Genomic DNA, 19,120 nt, shown 5'->3' with positions numbered 1-19,120 from the left:
TCCCTGCACAAGTCTTTCTATATACTGAAGTTTCAATGTTCTGGTTTTTAGCAGTCAAACGCAGATCCAAAAATGAAATGGTGTGATTATGAAAGTCATTTCAAGTTAAGATCATTAGTGTCAGGGCCGGATTTCTCTTCTGGGCGCCCCGAGGCCGCCCCTGTTGGTGCCCCCCGTGCGCATGCGCAAACGCTCCCCCCCCAGTGCGCATGCGCGAACGCAGCCGAGAGTGCGCATGCGCTCTTTAAACTCCCATAGGGAGCAGTGGGGAGAGGTCCCAACTGCTCTGTATGGGAGCCAAACTTAAAAATTTTCTTGCGGCATGCCACCCCCAAGCTTCTGCCGCCCTAGGCCCGGGCCTTTGTGGCCTCTCCACAAATCCGGGCCTGATTAGTGTTTAACTCATTTACAAAGTGAATAAATTCTTGCTCTGACCCCTGCCAAATGAACAGGAGGTCATCGACATATCTCTTATAAAACATAATATTATGTGCATAGTTATGTACACTACCATAAATGTGGGACTCCTCCCACCAACCCATATAGAGGTTGGCGTAGGTGGGTGCAAACTTGGCACCCATTGAGGTCCCACACTTTTGGAAGTTACATTACATTACATTACATTAACATTTATTTATAAAGCGCCAACATATTCCGCAGCGCTGTACAATAAGTGGGTTACATACATTGGACATACAGAGTAACATATAAAGCAATCAATAACCGATACAAGAGGTGAAGAGGGCCCTGCCCAAAAGAGCTTACAATCTACAAGAAGTAGAAAATGCCATCAAATTTAAAGAAATTACGTGTAAGTAAAAACTCTATCGCACCCAAAATAAAACTCTTAGTGACATCATCATAGGTGCTGTATCTCTCCAGATGATATGAAACAGCCAGTAAACCCTTTTCATGGGGAATGCAGGAATAGAGAGACACAACGTCTATTGTAGCCCATGCAAAAGTGCTATCCCATTTCACACTATCTAACACCTGTAAAATGTGTTTGGTATCTCGAACATATGAAACAAGCCGTTGAACTAAAGGTTGTAAATATAGGTCAATGAATTCTGATAATCTTTCATTAAGCGAACCTATCCCAGAAACAATTGGTCTACCAATAGGAGGGCGTTCATTCTTATGTACCTTTGGTAGGTGATGGAAAAGAGGTATACTGGGATGGTTAGGTACCAGATAGTCCCTAATTTTCACTGAAAAGAGACCACTCCCAAAGCCAGCATTGACAAGGTTGGTCAGCATCTCTTTAAAGGAATGGGTAGGGTTATTAGACAGAGGTTGATACGTAGATTCAACCAACACTCTCGGCTGCGTTCGTGCATGCGCACTGGGGGGGGGGGGGAGCGTTTGCACACGGGGGGCACCAACAGGGGCGGCCTCGTGGCGCCCAGAAGAGAAATCCGGCCCTGACACTAATGATCTTAACTTGAAATTCACCAATGACTTTCATAATCACACCATTTCATTTTTGGATCTGCGTTTGACTGCTAAAAACCAGAACATTGAAACTTCAGTATATAGAAAGACTTGTGCAGGGAATTCCCTGTTGAGGGTGGATTCCTGCCACCCAAGCCACTCTGATCTGGCCACTATCCTGCGGGATGGATGCAGAGTCGTTGCACGTAGAGCCCCTACTTTGGGCAACGTCCTCTCCCCCACTTTGTGGCGATCACAACCCACGAAAAAGACGTGGCTTGAAACAAAAGGAACTTATTGCTGTGGGGCACGAAAATGTGTGACATGTACTTACATCAGGCGCTCCACTAGTTTCTGTAGTTCAGTGACTGGTAGAGTGTTTGATATGCAGTTCTATGCTAACTGCAATACACAATTTATAGTATATTTGCTGACCTGTTTGAACTGTAAAACTCAATATGTTGGCTGCACTACTCGTCCCCTAAAAAATAGAATGCGGGAACATATTAGACATATAGTTTCTATTAATGAAAGTAGCCCAGTAGCTAGACATTTTATACAGTGTTGCGAATCGAATGTTTCTAAGCTACAGATACAAGTTATTGATAGAGTCATGCCTGATGAAAGGGATTCTGATAAACTCACTAAGTTGTTACTTCTAGAAATGAAATGGATATTCATTTTGAACACCCGCCACCCCGCTGGTTTAAATTCAGCATTTGATGTTAGTTGTTATATTTAGAATTTCGAATTTATATTTCTGATCTTTAATGAGCTTTTTACTTGTATTATAATATATACCAATCAATTATTCTGATAGTTTATATATATTTATTTATTTATTACATTTATTATGAATGATGCTCCGATAGTTGGACTTAGAATAATAAAATAGAACAATAATATATACATAAAATAAAAAAAAAGTCCAACTGTTGGACCAATCAATGAATTAAAATTAAGGTTAAATTTCAATTAGTTTTTAATTTGATTGGGCTATTCAATCTCTAACAGGGTCTGTTTGGGTGAATCTGTCATGATTTATTTCTCACTGTTTTTTATCCTGTTAAATTGGGAGAGGTGTGGTTTCTGTGATGTCGTCAGACCACTTTCTCTATTTAAGTCAATTCATTACTGTGTATGTTTGCCTATGAATAAGTGCACTAACGCACTTGTTTTTAATGTGAAGAAATAAAGATCATGTTTTAGCAGACCCTGGCAGTCCGGAGTGCTTTACGTCCTGCTTCTTCTTTGACTTGCAAATATAACCTTCCCTTTAAGTCCTGTAAGAAACGTAAGGGTCAGATAAAGTAACCCTGAGGTGTTGAGAGGAGCTAGGCACGTGCTGTTAATTCTTGGAGGTGTAAGGATAATAAAGCTCTGCAGATCAGATTAGAAACAGACCACGGGGGTGATAGTTTGTAGATTAAGAAAAAGGAAAAAGCTGCTTCTGCCTGATGCAACTTTATTACCAGTATGTAAGTTCTTGTATACACTTCCGGATGACAATTTCTCGCATCTAACGGAGGGGAAATGCATAATACTGGATTTCACCTAATGGTACCACAATTAGGTTTGCAGGGCACTTTGGCATCCAACAACATATAAATTACTTTGAAACTGCTCAGTTCAGCTGCTCTCAGCTAGACCAGTGACAATAGAGGTCTGTAGTAGTCATTGGTGACAAGCTACATATGATAAACTTAGAACTTAGATCTTTGGTTCAGAAAGCAAAGAATGATTTAATATGTATTTGTTTGCAGATGCAGACAGATTGTGAGGGACAAACAATCTTACTTGCAATAGATGAAATAACTGTTATGTCAGTGCATGGCAAGGAAATGGAGGGGGAGCTGGGATCTCCCTGACAGCATTATATGGCCCTATAGGTGTTTTTAGAGGGGGGCTGCATGTTATTTGTAAGGGGTAAGATCAAGGTTTACTTAAAATATTAAGAAAGGCAAGGAAACACCAGCAAATAAGGTTGATCGCATACAGGGTTGTTGTGAATCTGCATTTTTCCACCTGTCACTCCTTTCTATTCCTTACTGTATCTTTACCGACAGACACTGCGTTGGGCCTGTGCGTAGACACACAGAGCAGATATTGAGGATAACTTCTACCGCTTAATTAAAGCTAGCCTTTTATCAGGAAATAAGAATAATAAATGTGCATATTTTTGTTTCTGTTGTATGCTGATTTTGGTGTCTCAGGTCCCAATGTTTTGTTCAATTATTGTTTGCTGCTTTATAATTCAATTTTTTTGTACCCACCCATAGATGAGGTGTTTAAAGGAAGAGAGAGGAAAGTTCTAAGAATACTTCAAAGAAGTAAAGATCTTAATATGTGTAATCCAGAAAACCTCAAGCATTTCTTTGAATTACTGTATATCTCCTAAAATTTGACAGTTAATAGTGAGGGCATTATAGTCCATTGCCCTGATGTACACTGATCCACCCAAAACCCCAGAAATTCCCCTTGGTGGTTTAACATTGGAGTAGGGCCCCCTTAGCTTATTACAAGGTTACAGATATAGGAAAACATTGGTGATATTCAACCATAGTTATAATAAATATCTAGGACAGCAAAGAAGTTCTCACACCAAATCTCATAGCTATGCATCTCTGAATAAAACACACAGAAGTTGAACTTGCGTTGCTTTCCAGTGGATTTTGTTAAAATAGATGGTGACTTCTTGTGCCTAAAATTGCACTATCCAACTTGGAAGGAGGTACATGACAAAAAGTTCACAGGTGTCACTTTTGGTGTGCCTAAAACTCGCTGTAGCTGTATCACTATTGGCAGAGCGGCTACTTAAAGCTCCTAGTAGTATATGGTGACTTGTTTCATACATATTAGGAATGCTATGACAAAGCTGGTAAATGTACATAAGTCATATCTTATGCTCAGCTTAGTGTATCCTATCATTAGTACAAAACACAATATCAGACCAACTATATTTACATTTGTTGTACTTTGATCTCTAAAGCCTCTCTAAAGACTCGGCAAACTACGAGCCAAGAGCTTTTTAAAATGTTTATTTTATTTTGTAGCATTAAACAGCGCTGCTCTAATCTTAGACCTGACATTTGCTTCCACAAAGTCTTACAAATTCCAATTCTTTTCTTTGAGTTGCTAAGTTGTTGTTCCACAAGCAAAGGGAAAAAATATTTCTATTAAACACATGGCCTTGCAAATGACAGAAAGGAATTCGTGCATGCTTTAGGTCCATTTCCTACAGATTTGGTATATTCAGGTATTAAACCTCCCACCCCAAATTTTATTATTACTATACATACACATCATATAATAACAAAGTTTTGGAGCTGTTTACACAATCTTTTTCATATCTTGTTTTACTAATGTGAAATATCAAGTTAGATATAGATTTTTGGATCTATTATTGTTTAACCTCTTTGTAGCTACTCATTCTCTAGCCACACGGACAGGGGTGTTCAGTTTCTTGTTGATATAGCCCCAGTAAGCACAAAACTGCAAATAAAAGCACTAATTGCTCTGTCTATAACATGCACTTCATTAAAAAAAAAAAAATTGTAAAAAAAGACACCTACAACATTCCGTCTTACCTTCAATGTCCTTTTTAAGTTTCCGTAAGTCTTTGTCCAGGTCTTCAAATTTCACCTGCGAAGCCAGTAAAAGGTCCTGGGATTCTGGCAGTGGAAAAACACTTTTGTCTGTTCCAGCATCCTACAAGATATAAGATACACTTTAGCTTCTCCTGAACATAATATGCAGGTAAAATATATATTAGATTGCTTAAATAAATCACATTCAGTTAATATAAAAACATTAGGCTTATTTACAGTGGAAATTTTTCCTTTTAACTGAGCATTTTTAGATTTTAATAAAGTCTGGAGAAAACAACATCATAGAATGACTTGTTTCAGCAGGAAAGTCACTATGAATAAGTGAAGGCACATATCAATCTAGGATGAAAGCAGGCAGTGACAAAAATGGTGGCCTATTGTATAGCGGAATTAGCAGTGGCAAATCATAGCAAGTACACTACACTGCTTACTACTGGATAAAAGGGCAGAAGTAACAAATGTATTCTTTATACACACCTATAAGCTGTGCGTCAGATTCAATAGTGATCATTAGGTTCACAGCCTTTCTGATAATCTATCCACATATATAACAGTAAATGGGCTACTTAACATGAAAATCTATTCAGCTATCAGCAGTACAATGGCTCAATCGAGCACAACACATACATCACATAAATGCACAGTAATCTCGTTGGCAGTACACTGACAAGTCTGCAAGGTGTTTTGGCTTAATAAAGGCGTTATTGCATATATCATTCCATGATGATAAGACATTTCTTGGGAAAAACTTATCTAAACCTTTTCCACCCTTGGTAAACCATTACCTCCGTTCCAATTTTAAAGGAACAGTAACACCAAAAAAAATGAAAGTGTTTTAAAGTAATTCAAATGTAATATATTATTGGCCTGTGCTGGTAAAAATTGTATGTTTGCTTCAGAAACCCTACTATAGCTTATATAAATAACTTGGCGTGTAGCCATGGGGGCAGCCAAGCAAGCTAAAAGAAAGGAGAAAAGGCACAGGTTATATAGCAGATAGTAGAATACAATGGTATTTTATCTGTTGAGTTTATCTGTTATGTGCTGTATAACCTGTGCCTTTTCTCCTTTTTTCAGCTTACATGGCTGCCCCCGTGTTACACAGCAGCTTTGTTTATATAAAATGTAGGGTTTCTGAAGCAAACATAAAACTTTTTACATGTTTTTTTGTTAGGCTTTTGTACATCATTTTGCAAACTGAATACTTTTTTAATATCTAGTAGAATTAAGTCTAAAACAGCTGAACCTTTCTGAGTTTTTCCACTCATCCAAGTGGCTTCTTCAGCTCAAATGACTGGTAGGGAATTCCCTGGCATTTAAACCCTTGAGGGTTGTAAAGTCACAGACATCCAATCACAATGGTTCCATTGAACTTATTCAGTTAGGTGTTGGCTGAAACTGACAGGTGTAAGAAGGTATGATCCAGTCACAATGGTACCATGATTCTCATTCATGTAGGTGTTAATCCTTCAAAGTACATGACTGAAAGTGTATACTGTTGTGAAACCGCCGGGGTAAGGATGTCAAAACGGCATTGTATGTTGATGACAAGTGGTGTCGCAGGTCCCCACCTCAGTTCAGGGATGGTTTTTCCAGGGTGGCATAAATGGCCTCTTTCACACCTCTTTCATCGGTCCTCTCGGTCCAAAATATGCACATTACTGTCCTCAAAAGAGTGTCCTTTTTCCTTGAGGTGTAGATAAACTGCTGAGTCTTGTCCTGAGGAGGTAGCCCTCCTATGTTGGGCCATTCTCTTACAGACAGGTTGTTTTGTCTCGCCAATGTATAAGTCAGAGCACTCTTCACTACACTGGACAGCATAGACCACATTACATTTTATGTCCTTTGGTGTAGGGTCTTTAGGGTGCACCAGCTTTTGTCTCCGAGTGTTGCTGGGTTTGAAAAACACAAGAATGTGATGTTTGTTCTTCTGATGTTCCAGCAACATATGGGTTGACTATGTTGCTTCGCCTGCTGTGTTCCAGATTTTGTAAATGCGTATATGTTGCCAAATGAGAAGCACAGCAGTTCATATGATCTGCCAGAACAGCTTTAAATTGATAGCTTACATATAGTATATAAGCACAATTCCTGATTTAGTAAGTTACAATTCTGTATGCTTTCACAGGGAAAAGAGGGCAGCAACCAAACTTATGGTGCCCCCTTGGGAATGGGGCCTAAAAATACAAGTGGGTTTAGTACAGAAAATTGGGCAATAAAAAAAATATGTTATACTTCTAATAACCAGTTTATTGTAAAAGTGTTCTATGTCCTATTGCTTTTTATCCCATAGCACTGAACTCCTGCTTTATTTTGCCTTCTGGAGCACTTGTTTAGACTTTCTGTTCTCACCTGGTCAAAATATCGTAGATAATAACGTACAACATAATCCACCAGGCTGGCTTTATTATCCTAGGAAGGAAACAGAAGAAATAATATTTTGTCATAGTCACTGATTTCACACAAATTAAACCTACAATAAATCCTGAAGTCAGTTAAATGTTCATTATGTAAGTAAACATTTCAGGGCAGGTTTCTCAATATGTGGAAATGGTTATGGATTTGTCTTGGTGCACCTTGCACATAACAAATATGCAGAACATGAAACAGTTGTCTCATTTTTTTGGTTCTTGGATATTTATCATTCGGCGCTCAAAATTTCTCACACATAATACAGCCCAAGAGTTTTTTTATTGCATTGCACAATGTTCCAATAGACTTAAGCAGTAAAGAAACTTAAAAATTCCCAAAAGCTCTTGAGAATTCTAAAGATAAAGAAAATGCGGTTGAAAAGATACAAGAAACATTGATAAATATTTTTAAAGCTCCATCTGATACCCATTTTTTTCTTGAGATTGATCTAAAATATTCTACACAGTTAAAAAAAATTGAAAGACATAGAACAAAAAAAAATGTGAATACTTAAATAGCACGAATATGTCCCCACAAAAATATGAAAAAACTCCACCTCAAAGTGGAAGGACTGCAAAAAAAATTGCCTACGTCAACAGCTTTAAGATGGCATATTTTTACACTCTCGTTTTTCGTGGTTTTGACGCATAACAAATGGTGAAAAGTTTGCATTTTAGCTAGGAAAATCATGAATTGTGTAAATAAGAGGACGCTAGAATAAATTAAATGAGCTTCAGCAAAGGTCTAAGTGCTGTGAGGAGATCTGTGTCATACTGGTAGAAATTCTGGAGAACCCACATAAATTGTTGGCCACCTTATTACTATGTTTCACTGTGTTTACACTAAAAAAATGAATAGAACACAGGTCAGTGATTTTCAGAGCTGTGCGTTACAGCAATTTAAGAGGCGAATCACAAAATGGCAGAAGACTCTCATCCCCAACCATGGCTAATATCCACAATAAATTTTGTGAGCAAAGGACAAAGAAAAGCTTATGGCATTTGGACATGAATACATTTACAAAGTCAAGCAAAAAAATCAGTGGTTTCAAACAACACTAACATATCAAATGATGTGATATATTTTAATTCTCAAATATACTGTAACAGTATATGGTTAAAATGGAAATACTCATCTCCGTAACCAACTTATCCACTCTCTTCCACTTTTAACCTTTTTTTCCCTCCTCCTCTTTTCCATTGTTATGACTTCTAATTATATCCTATGATTGGTCCTCTCACAAAACTTCAAGATTTCAAAAGTATGGTACACCATTAATGTGAAAATACTTTAATTTCAACAGGCTAATATACTAATGCAAAACTGCAGCAGTGTAGTTGCCCATAGCAACCAGTAAGCAATCTGCAATCAGGCTCACTATGTTCATAAATATGCTATCCCATATCTTTCAGGAATGGTACAGGATGGGCAACAACATTTTCTACAGTTAACACTTACCCTGCTTTTAACATCCTTTAGTTTGGGAAGGATTTCCAGCCCAAATCCGTCTGCCTGACCCCGAGTACGGTTGCCTCCATTCATGTAGTTTCCGAATGCAAGAATCAGACCTATTATATCTCTCACAGAAACCCTCTCCAAGAGGCACTACAGAAACAAAAAACATTCTGTTGCTGTTTGGAACATATAAAAATGATGACAGCATTGTCCTTTGCGTGGATAGACATAGCTGGAATAGATTATATATTGTTAATAACACTGATCACCCCAAGGTGAGAGCAGAGACTGACTGCATTACCCCTTTTACACCGTGATATGAAAAAAACACATTGTATGATAAAACTGACACAAAAAATATTTGACATTTCCTTATCATTAACTAACTGTTCTTTAATGTTTAAGTTGTAATAAACAATGCAAAATAAATGTCCCCATGTAATAAATCAACCAAGCATACATGTTTTTGAGACTGTAGGGAATGAAGAAGAATTCTAATTTGGATTAAAACAACAGCAGCAAGACCTATAAGGTGGTTCTTGTACTAATAGCCAGGGAATGCGTGAACATGCATTGTATAATAACTCACATCGCAGGCCCGACTGATGATATCCACCTTCCGCCTCACTGAGCTTATTCCCTCTAAAAAGACAGACTGGAATATAATACACTGAGATCGCTCAACAAAGTTGGGAATCTGAGACAGCTCGTAAAGAAACCTGAGCAAGGAGACAGAAAATACATTTTGAGTCATCCGATGTATCATTTTGGAATAATTCTGAATTTCTGAAAAATGTTACTCTTGAAAGTATTGCATAGAGTAAAAATGAAATTATATTTTATGCGAATATATTTTCATTTTTTTCTTAGTATAAATGAATTTTAAAAAAGTAAAGGCTTATACCCATATGTGAGACATTTTGGACCATATTGTAAATATAATACAATAGAAATACAGGTATGGGACCTGTTATCCAGAATGCTCTGGACCTGGGGTTTTCCGAATAAGGGGTCTTTCTGTAATTTGGATCTCCATAACTTAAGTCTGCTAAAAATCATTTAAATATTGAATAAACCCAATAGGCTTGTTTTGCCTCCAATAAGGATTAAGTATATCTTAGTTATGATCAAGTACAAGGTACTGTTTTATTATTACAGAGAAAAAGGAAATCATTTTCAAAAATTAGAATTACTTGCTTATAATGGAGTCTATGGGAAATGGGCTTTCTGTTATTCGGAACTTTCTGGATAATGGGTTTCTGGATAAGGTATGGACCTGTATATCTAAATATAATGAAACTGGCATATTTTTTAAACTATTTGTATTAATAAAGCACATATATAACCATGTACTTATTCTGTTTTTGGTTGCAGCGATCGAAAAATTAGGCAACCAAACAGCATTTAAAGTTTCAGTTAGGAAAGATACTTAAAGGAAATGCACAAAATTAAAAAAAAAAACTAAATGATGAACACTACTTGCAAATCTTCTTAGATTACTTAAATCTGCAACATTTTAAATTCTACAACTTCCCCTTCAGACTCTGACAATTAATTCATTCCTAGTTCTGTGCTTCATAGCCTGTGCGCTCAGTTGTACCAGCAATACTTTATTTAATATTACAACCATTTTTGTGCAAAGGCATGAAAAGCTGGTAGTTTTTGGGAAAACTAATAACATTGATTGCAGGGTGGAGAGTGCCTACATGAACTGCTACCTACTACAGAACAGAACTTATAGCTATTTCAATGTATTTTCTGAATGAGACAAATTTGAACGAAAGGAAAGAGATTTTTAATGGAGAGAGGGAGAGAGTAAACCTTACTGTTCAGGTTTGTCCAGCAGTTTTACATCCTCAGCTTTAGATGTCTGATAGTGTTTTTTGATGATTTCCATCTCCTCCTTCTGAGCCCTCTGTAACGAAAATGACAGTCAAGATTCCTAGTCTATACTTTTTCTATATAACGCTGACCACAAAAGATTTAGGTAATGTATGTTATAATGAACTCAAATACATAAAAAATTTAAATAAAACATATAAATAGCATTTTAGGGAACAGAACAATATGGCCAAGGCCAACAGGGCTGGAACTAGGGGTAGGCAGAAGACACATGTCTAGGGCACAATGCTGAGGTGTGCTAAGCAGGTACCTCTTCTACTCCCCTATTCCGTGTCCTCCTTTCCACATAGTCTGCTTCTTACAGGTAATGGTGCAGGTTTTGCGCTTGTCCTAGCTCATCAAGCTCCCCCTCCCCTCGCTGTCAGCACACATGCATAGGAACGAACGCGAGCATGTGAGCTGATAACTGGGGGGGCGTGACTGGAGAGGACTGTGCCATAAGAGAGGAGCTGTGCCGTGTACAATGTGGCCAGCAAGGCTGCCCCACCATCTAGGCCTAGCACTAAAGGCCAGTCACCTAAAGTGAGTCTTGTGACAGAAATTACATCACTTAGCACTGATTAGAACTGATGACATTACTAAGCACCATTTAAATGGATATAATTAACAGGATATTCATGACTCTTGTGTATTATATATATATATATATACATAAACATTTACTGAAAACTTTAAATATTGCAAAGGGGTCTACACACAACTATTTATAAATACATACAGTGCAGTACTTACGTTTTCATACAAGGCTTCAAGAGTTTCTATGTCCACAACTGAATTATCTACATTAAGAATTGCTAAAAAGAAAAAAAAATCATTTCATTTAGATTACATTTGTGTTAACTGTATAACCAGCTTACAAATTCGTAATGTGAAAATACAAAGGAAACTCAACATTTATTAGCCCTTTATGTGTATAATGTTCTCCTTAACAGGTGACAATTTACACAGGACAGTACTATTTATACTGTATGGCAGTGATCGTGATGAACCTTTGGATGTTGGTCCCAGTGACCTCAAAGCAGGTGCTTATTTTTGAATTTCTTGTTAGGAGGCAGGTTTTGGTTGCATAAAACCCAGTGTAATTGCCAGACAGCCTTCTGTAGGCTGCCACTCAACATAGGGTCTATCAAATAGACCATTATAGCTCTCATTGGCATTCCCCCGGAAACCTTTTTCATGCTTGTGTTGCTCTCCAAAACTTTTTCCATTTGAATGTAGCTCAGGGGTATAAAAGGTTGGGGATCCCTGATGTATGGAAAGAGTAGTGAACTACCTTATAATGCCATTCATGTACAGTATATTCCTCCTACTTTTGTAGATTATGCCTAAAATATGTTAAAGGAGAAGGAAAGGCTAAGTCACTTGGGGGTGCCAAAATGTTAGGCACCCCCAGGTGACTTTAATCGCTTACCTTGTACCCCGGGCTGGTGCCCCTGTTAGGAGAAAACAGCACCAGCCTGGGGTACCTGTAGCGAGCGCTTCCTTCTTCCGCGTTTCTTCTTCGGTGAATTCCCTGGGCTGGTGCATGTGCATTATAGTGAAAAGCAGATTTTCCTGTTTAAGTTCAGCTTTTCACTCTGATGCGCAAGCGCACCAACACTGGTGCGGTCCTCTCCTAACAGGGGCACCAGCCTGGGGTACAAGGTAAGCGATTAAAGTCACTTGGGGGTGCCTAACATTTTGGCACCCACAAGTGACTTAGGCTTTCCTTCTCCTTTAATATTAAAAATCTGTTCCTATTAAATTGAACAAATGCATCTGGTCACTGCTACTGTTTCTAGATCATAACCTGCATGAATAAGTATCAAACAAAGAAAGGTTACACTTTTGTTGGCACACCACTAGACCTATAAATTAAATTATGTTTATTTAAGTTTATTTAAAATCACAAATTCGTTAAAAAAATAGAAAAGGAAGGAAAATAAAGAGATAAAAAAAACCTGCATGAATAGCCCGTTCCCTTTAAATGAACTTTTAGGGGCTGATTTACTAAGACACGAATTCGAATCCGAATTGGAAAAATTCCGATTGGAAAACGAACATTTTGCGAGTTTTTCGTATTTTTTGCGATTTTTTCGGCGCCTTTACGACTTTTCGGAAATTGTTGCGACTTTTTCGTTACCAATACGATTATCGCGAAAAAACGCGAGTTTTTCGTAGCCATTATGATTCGCTCGTATCTTGTCGCGACTTTTTCGTATTGAGCGCTCGTAAGCAGCGGCCGAAACTTTCAGACTTAGCATGATTTTGGAAGCCTCCCATAGGACTCAATGGCACCCTGCAGCTCCAACCTGGCCCAAGAAAAGTCCCCATACTGAAGCTTGAATGAATCCGAACGCTACGAAAAAACCGCAACATTTTGCACAACTTTCGGAATGGCTACGAAAAAGGCGCGACTTTTCGCGCAAGTTTTAACGCTACGAAAAAATCGCCAGATTTTGCACAACATTCGGATGGCAACGAAAAAGTCGCAATAATTTTCTGAAAAAATCGCCAAATACCGATCATTACGAAAAAAACGCAATCGGACGCATTCGGCCGGTTCGTGAGTAAGTAAATGGGCCCCCTAGTATCATATCCACATGGATATTTTGAGACACTTTGCAGGGGGTCTGCGTTTTCTATGGCTTTTGAAAATATTAAACTTTTTGTTCAGCAGCTCTCCCATCCAGAACTTTTAACAGCTACATGCTTGCTAAGGTCCAATTTACCCAAACAACCAGGCAGTGGCTGGATAGAAGTCTTAGTAATAAAAAGGAACAAATTAACAATGATAGAACTGGACACCCTCACAGAGCAGAAGTGTTATGGCTGCTGAGGTCAGTGACCCATATGAAAGCTGGAAAGAGGCACAGAAGAATAAGCCAAATATATAGTATGTAATATAGTAAAAGTAAACTTAATGGCAAACAACTCACTTAAATGATAAATTACAGCCATGCCTGCACATTGTTCAAGAATGATTTTGCCACTGTAGCCTATAACTATTTGTGGTTACAATCTTCATCCTCTAAATTCAATACATATATATTTGTCCAATACATCATATACTGAACTGTAGTGCACTGCAATATAAAGGACCAGTATAATTTGTTTTTTTTTTAAATATATTCAAAAGCAAATTCTGTTTCCCATAAACAATTGAGTTTCTGATAACATCTGCCACAAAACCCTACATTGTGCAATAGGATTGCACCTCACATTAGCACAAAAACATTATGCATATATTTTCACTTCTATAAAACTGACAAAAAAACAGCAGAACTGTGGTCCAGTCGTGGGTGGTTGCACGCTACCTCAGTATCTTCATATAGTGCAAAGAAAATGCAATACCGTGAACAGTAAGGTCCAAGAGAAAACATAGTTGTTCCAACTGAGCAAGTTATTTGGTGGGAAAAAGGTTTTGGCATTTTGAAGAAATGTGATGTGTTTGCCAGCTTTGTTCAAGCTGCCAAACAATGTGATTCACTGAACATTTTTATTATTATTATTTTTCAAAAACATATAAAGCGTCAATATATTCCACAGCGCTGTTCAATAGAAGGGTGTACGCATACAAATACTGACCAATAAAGGTCAGCAAATAAGAAAGCCCTGCCTTGGGTTCATGTAGTGTATGTATAGTATGGTTACAAGGTTAAATGGTCTATTTCTTGTCCTATGGCATGCTCATTTAAGGAGATGTTATATTGTTAAGCAAAGCACCTTTACAAGTTTTCCCAGACAGAATCGGCCTCTCCAGGACTCCCACCTCCAACAGCCTAAAAAGTGCTAATGTTATGAAGCTTGTCTGCATGAAGCTTGCCATGTAATGCAAATTAGTCTCATTAAATCCAGTCTCCCTGGTGGGTTTTCACTTCCCTCTACCATATACTGTCAGCCTCCTGAATATCTCACCTACACCTCCCAATAACCCCAAAAGGAAGCAGACGCATGCTGTGCGAGGCTGGTAATTTTATTGGGTTCTTCAACCTTTAAAAAATCTGTTACAAGGCTGGTCTGGTTTCTAAGATTCTTTTTTGCAGGGAAATTAAGGCAAACATTTTTATGTGGCCCTACAGTGTCTGCTCACCGCACGAAAAATTTATATACAGCAGCGTCATTAGAGCAAAGCTGCTCCCATTAGGATATAATAACCGTCAGAAGGGACAAAAAGCAGAGCAGGACCCAGCGCCTAGGCAGGCAGGCGCTCATAAAAAACACTTGCCAGCTACATTTCACACGCTTTGGTTATTGAATTGTTTTAAGTAGAAACTTTCCTTTGCTCTCTGTGCTTTAACACACCTAATTCAACTTGATTATACAACCTTTCTGTCTTTATTCTGCACAGAATTCACAGACTGATGTGTCCAATGCCTCAATTTTCCAGCAATAAGAACATGACCTTCCTCTACTTCACAGGGCTTACTTTTCACCCTTACAGTGGTATAGAGTACATATTGACGTACGACTCACTCCAAATGTTCTTTAACAAAAATAAAATATCTTTTGCTTTTGGGAAGTTACAAAGTTGATAGACCATGCCTGGCGGGTGCAGTTTAGTGTGCCTGCACACCACTGTTTGCTGCAGGAAAGATTGTCTCCTGTTGACCAAGTTGAAAGGTAGTGTATGTGGGCCCATCATCTTCTGAGAATCCTGTCCACACTGTGCTGTGGATACAATCTGCTGCTAACATGTTTGCAAATCCACCCCCCATATAATCAGTGGCCTGAATTTTTGGCCAATTTGTTCTTATCAAATCCACTGGAAACCTCAACAATATTGTTGGTACATTGAATTTATTTAGAGATGTTTCAGTGCAACATGTTTTGGATCACTGGGGATCCTTCATCAGGTAACCCCTAGTGATCTAAAACATGTTGTGCTGACACATCCCTAAATAAAGTTGACGCACTGACGCTATGTTTGAGGTCTCCGATGGATTTGGTAAGTATATATTATAAAGAAGGGGGCAACTCTTACCACTAGAAGCTGGCCTCTATTATACTGGATCTTATAAGAAGTAAGTCACAAGGAATTATTGTATGATCAGCCAGTTGGGCCTACCACTTGGATCATACCCTCTTACACCTGTCAGTTTCAGCCAACACCTAACTGAATAAGTTAATTCTACTAGATACTGTATATCATGACCTGGATGAATGAGAATCTTCATAGAAAACTAACTACGCACATTCTGCTCAGATAAGCTATATAAAACTAAGTTGGACATCTAATGCATCATAGCTTAAACCTAGGTAGTCGTCATTCACATGGCCCTCTGTCCTGATTCAGACCTGGCCTTACACTAAGGCCTTACACCCCAGGCTCTGGGCACACATCCTCCCCTCTCCCTCTTCAGAATTTCTGCGACTTTTCTGCACATGCTTTTTCATTTCAGATTTTTAAGTAAATGCCAGACTATCATGGAAACAAGTTTATTTGAATTTTGAAAAAATGAGAAATGTTAGAGTTTTAGTAAAAATCACTGTTTTGCAAACCGAGTACATGAACTTTTTATCTACATCTCTTCCATTATCTTAAAGGGGAGCTTGATCCCAAATATACTTTACTTTTCTTCTTGCAAGGAACTATAATTCTAAGCAACTTTCCAATAGAATAGTAATAACATTTTTTAGTAGTAACTCTCTGAAAAGTAGATTTTGTATATATCAAAGTTGCTGTAAAGAATATTTTCTTTTCTAAGGCACAAAATAATGTAGAGGACCGTTAATAGACCAAAACATTTTAATAATTCATAGGCTGAATTATTAATTTGCAAACTTGGGATTCCCATGGGGCCAACACAACATCAGTAATGATCTGTGCCTCTGAAGATGCCCCAGTAGCTCTCTTTACCTCTCTTTTCTGTTCATTCACAGCAGATGCTCAGGGCATGACGATTTCCGACAACCCCTAAGTTTAGGTTCCATCTCCTGCCCAAAGATACTGAGCATGTATAGGGTCACTAATACTCACAATGTGGCCTAACAAGAGCCAACCCCTGGGCTGGTACAGTAAGTTCTGTGTATAAAGTATAGCATTTCTAGCCATATACATCCTGCAACCGCCTGTAAGTGCTTACAGATATTGGATTTTGGCCTAAAAATGCGCAGTTGAAAAACCTTTACTCCAATACAGACACACAGAAACTGGTGTGAGGGGGTTATTAGTGACTAAGCCATGCCTTATACTGGCTCTTGTCAAAGAATTTACATTACAGGATTGCTACAAGAGAAGATAAAAAGGGTTGCGGCCACACAGCCAGTGATTAATGGAGACCGCACAAGGCTGCAACTGCAAGCAAAGGTCACCATTTTTTGCATGAATTTGATCAGCGATTTTTTTATACAGACTTTTTTCCTAAAAAACAAATTCTTTTATTTACAAATGGGTTATATATGGAAGCAGAAATACTTAAATAACCAAATATAGTATGTCAAATTATCAAAAGGTAAGGAAAAAGTCCCCACTATCAACAGGTATTTTGTGATTTGAACAAGGCAAAAAAGCCACATTACAAAGTGGATGCTACAAGGCTCACAAAGTAAATTGGGTTACTGGAAATCCTTTTTGTGTCAGCAGACTGCCTTGTATATTTAGGAAGCTAAAAACAGTGTCAGTGAGGAGGCAGCAAGACTAATGATGACTCTTCAGTTCTGTTTTAGCGTCTCCTGTGAACTTGACTTATCAGACGCTTCCCTCCCTGACTGTGTCTATAACATGCCTGGTGATTTATGATGTGGAAAAGGTCTTAATGCACAATCAGGAGACTCCCTTGTTACATAAAGTCGTCAGCACAAAGACTCTGGCACCAGAGATACCAGGTTCACTTCCAGACTGGTTTCTCAAGAAGACCTTCCCAGACATAGTCAATAGAGCAGCCCTGTAACCCACTCACTGCTGACAGAAACATCCTATCGTGCATCTCAGTGCTGAGAATAGCAATGGGGTGTGCTATGTAATAAACATTTAGGGAAAAGATGTACATTTGCAATGATTTCAAATACACATATAGCAAATTAAAATCATTCATTGATAATGACTACTAGAATACATGTCCTTTTTGAAGGCCCTTTGATTTCATTTTTATTCTGTAATCCTTGTTGTTAAATTATTGTAATTATTGTAACCCCGTGTTTGTTATACATTACTTTTGGGCACTATATAAATAAATGATGGTGATTTTAGTAAGCCTGTGTCAGTGGTGCCCAAATAGATTTTCTGTGTAACCGGTCTTTTGTACTTCCAGTATCTCATAGTACACACATAGATTTCCTTTGTCTACATCAGTGGCATAACTACAATACAGCATAACTTGCGAAGGTGGGGGTCCAAAGCGCAGGGTCGGCAGTTTGGTAATCGCCCTCACCAATGCACTCAGGTTTGCCTACCAGGACTGGGTGGTGTGACTGATGGTACACCCTGGCCCCCCCTGAGGATTTTTTTCAGGGGGCCTTGTCAGTTGTTGTTATGTTATGCCACTGGTCTGCATAACCCATTTCCTACTAAAGCTGTCCCTACACTAGTGGGGGTTAATGGCAATTATTGGCTGTGACAGATAGGTTGTGTTGACAGCTTCTAAGTGTCTGAGGACAGACAATCTATAAAAGCATTTCACAAGATGGGTGGACCATAAGTGGCACAGAAAGTGAGAGTGTTAGCAGATCATATGCCACTGTTGGGAATCCGTACAAAATGCTCCTAGTAGAGAAGAAGACTGAAATACATGAGAGGTTCACACTCATAAAAACATCTTGGGTTCAACAATGTCTACTAAGACTGTCTTTCCTGCAGCTGCAGATTTCTGAAAGCAAATACTGAGAGGTTTTTAAGCTTTTATTGTCTTTCACTTTAACTAGGCCTTAGAGGGAGGGGAACGTAAATCTAAAAATTCAATTGTGCATACTGAATCAAATTGTAATTTTAAGAAACTTTTCAATATATATTTAAAAGATTTCTTTAGTTGTTTCAATGTTATTTGTTAATTTAATGCTGTTGAAAGTAGTATCTGTCTGATCCTTTCTGTTCACTTTACTATTTCTCCGAGTACTGAAACAATGTAGCAGAAGCCAGCCACATAAACAGTTTTGCTACAGTACAGTACCAAGGTACAGTAAAACCCTGCTTTCAGTTGCAATTATATTTAAAGCCACTTTAATGACTCTATATTGGAAAGTTTTCTGTTTCATTTGGCCAAATCTTGTTTTTGAGTTTATATTCCCTTTAACGTAGGCCAGTTTTTAAACTAATAAACAGCAAGGTATGGAACAAATGCAGAAAATGAAAAAACTGTATAAAACAGTGCTACAGTATTCTCATTTATTTT

The 19,120-nt window shown here is 38.2% G+C and overlaps 1 protein-coding gene across 5 annotated transcripts in view; it reads right to left on the bottom strand.

Annotated features, from left to right (window-relative positions):
• fmn1 (formin 1) overlaps window positions 1-19,120 on the bottom strand; it is a 122,844-nt gene that overhangs the window by 21,029 nt on the left and 82,695 nt on the right. For all 5 annotated transcript variants that reach the window (XM_031890237.1, XM_031890238.1, NM_001129929.2 and 2 more), the window contains 6 exon segments: window positions 11,544-11,605; window positions 10,736-10,824; window positions 9,499-9,628; window positions 8,913-9,059; window positions 7,395-7,454; window positions 5,022-5,142 (listed from right to left, as the gene is read on the bottom strand). In XM_031890237.1, coding sequence (XP_031746097.1) covers window positions 5,022-5,142; window positions 7,395-7,454; window positions 8,913-9,059; window positions 9,499-9,628; window positions 10,736-10,824; window positions 11,544-11,605 — 609 coding nt within the window.

Source organism: Xenopus tropicalis, chromosome 8 (assembly GCF_000004195.4).
Source record: "Xenopus tropicalis strain Nigerian chromosome 8, UCB_Xtro_10.0, whole genome shotgun sequence".
In the NCBI taxonomy this organism is placed as follows: domain Eukaryota; kingdom Metazoa; phylum Chordata; class Amphibia; order Anura; family Pipidae; genus Xenopus; species Xenopus tropicalis.
The sequence above is the reverse complement of the archived record's forward strand: the minus strand, read 5'-3'. Positions and strand labels throughout refer to the sequence as shown.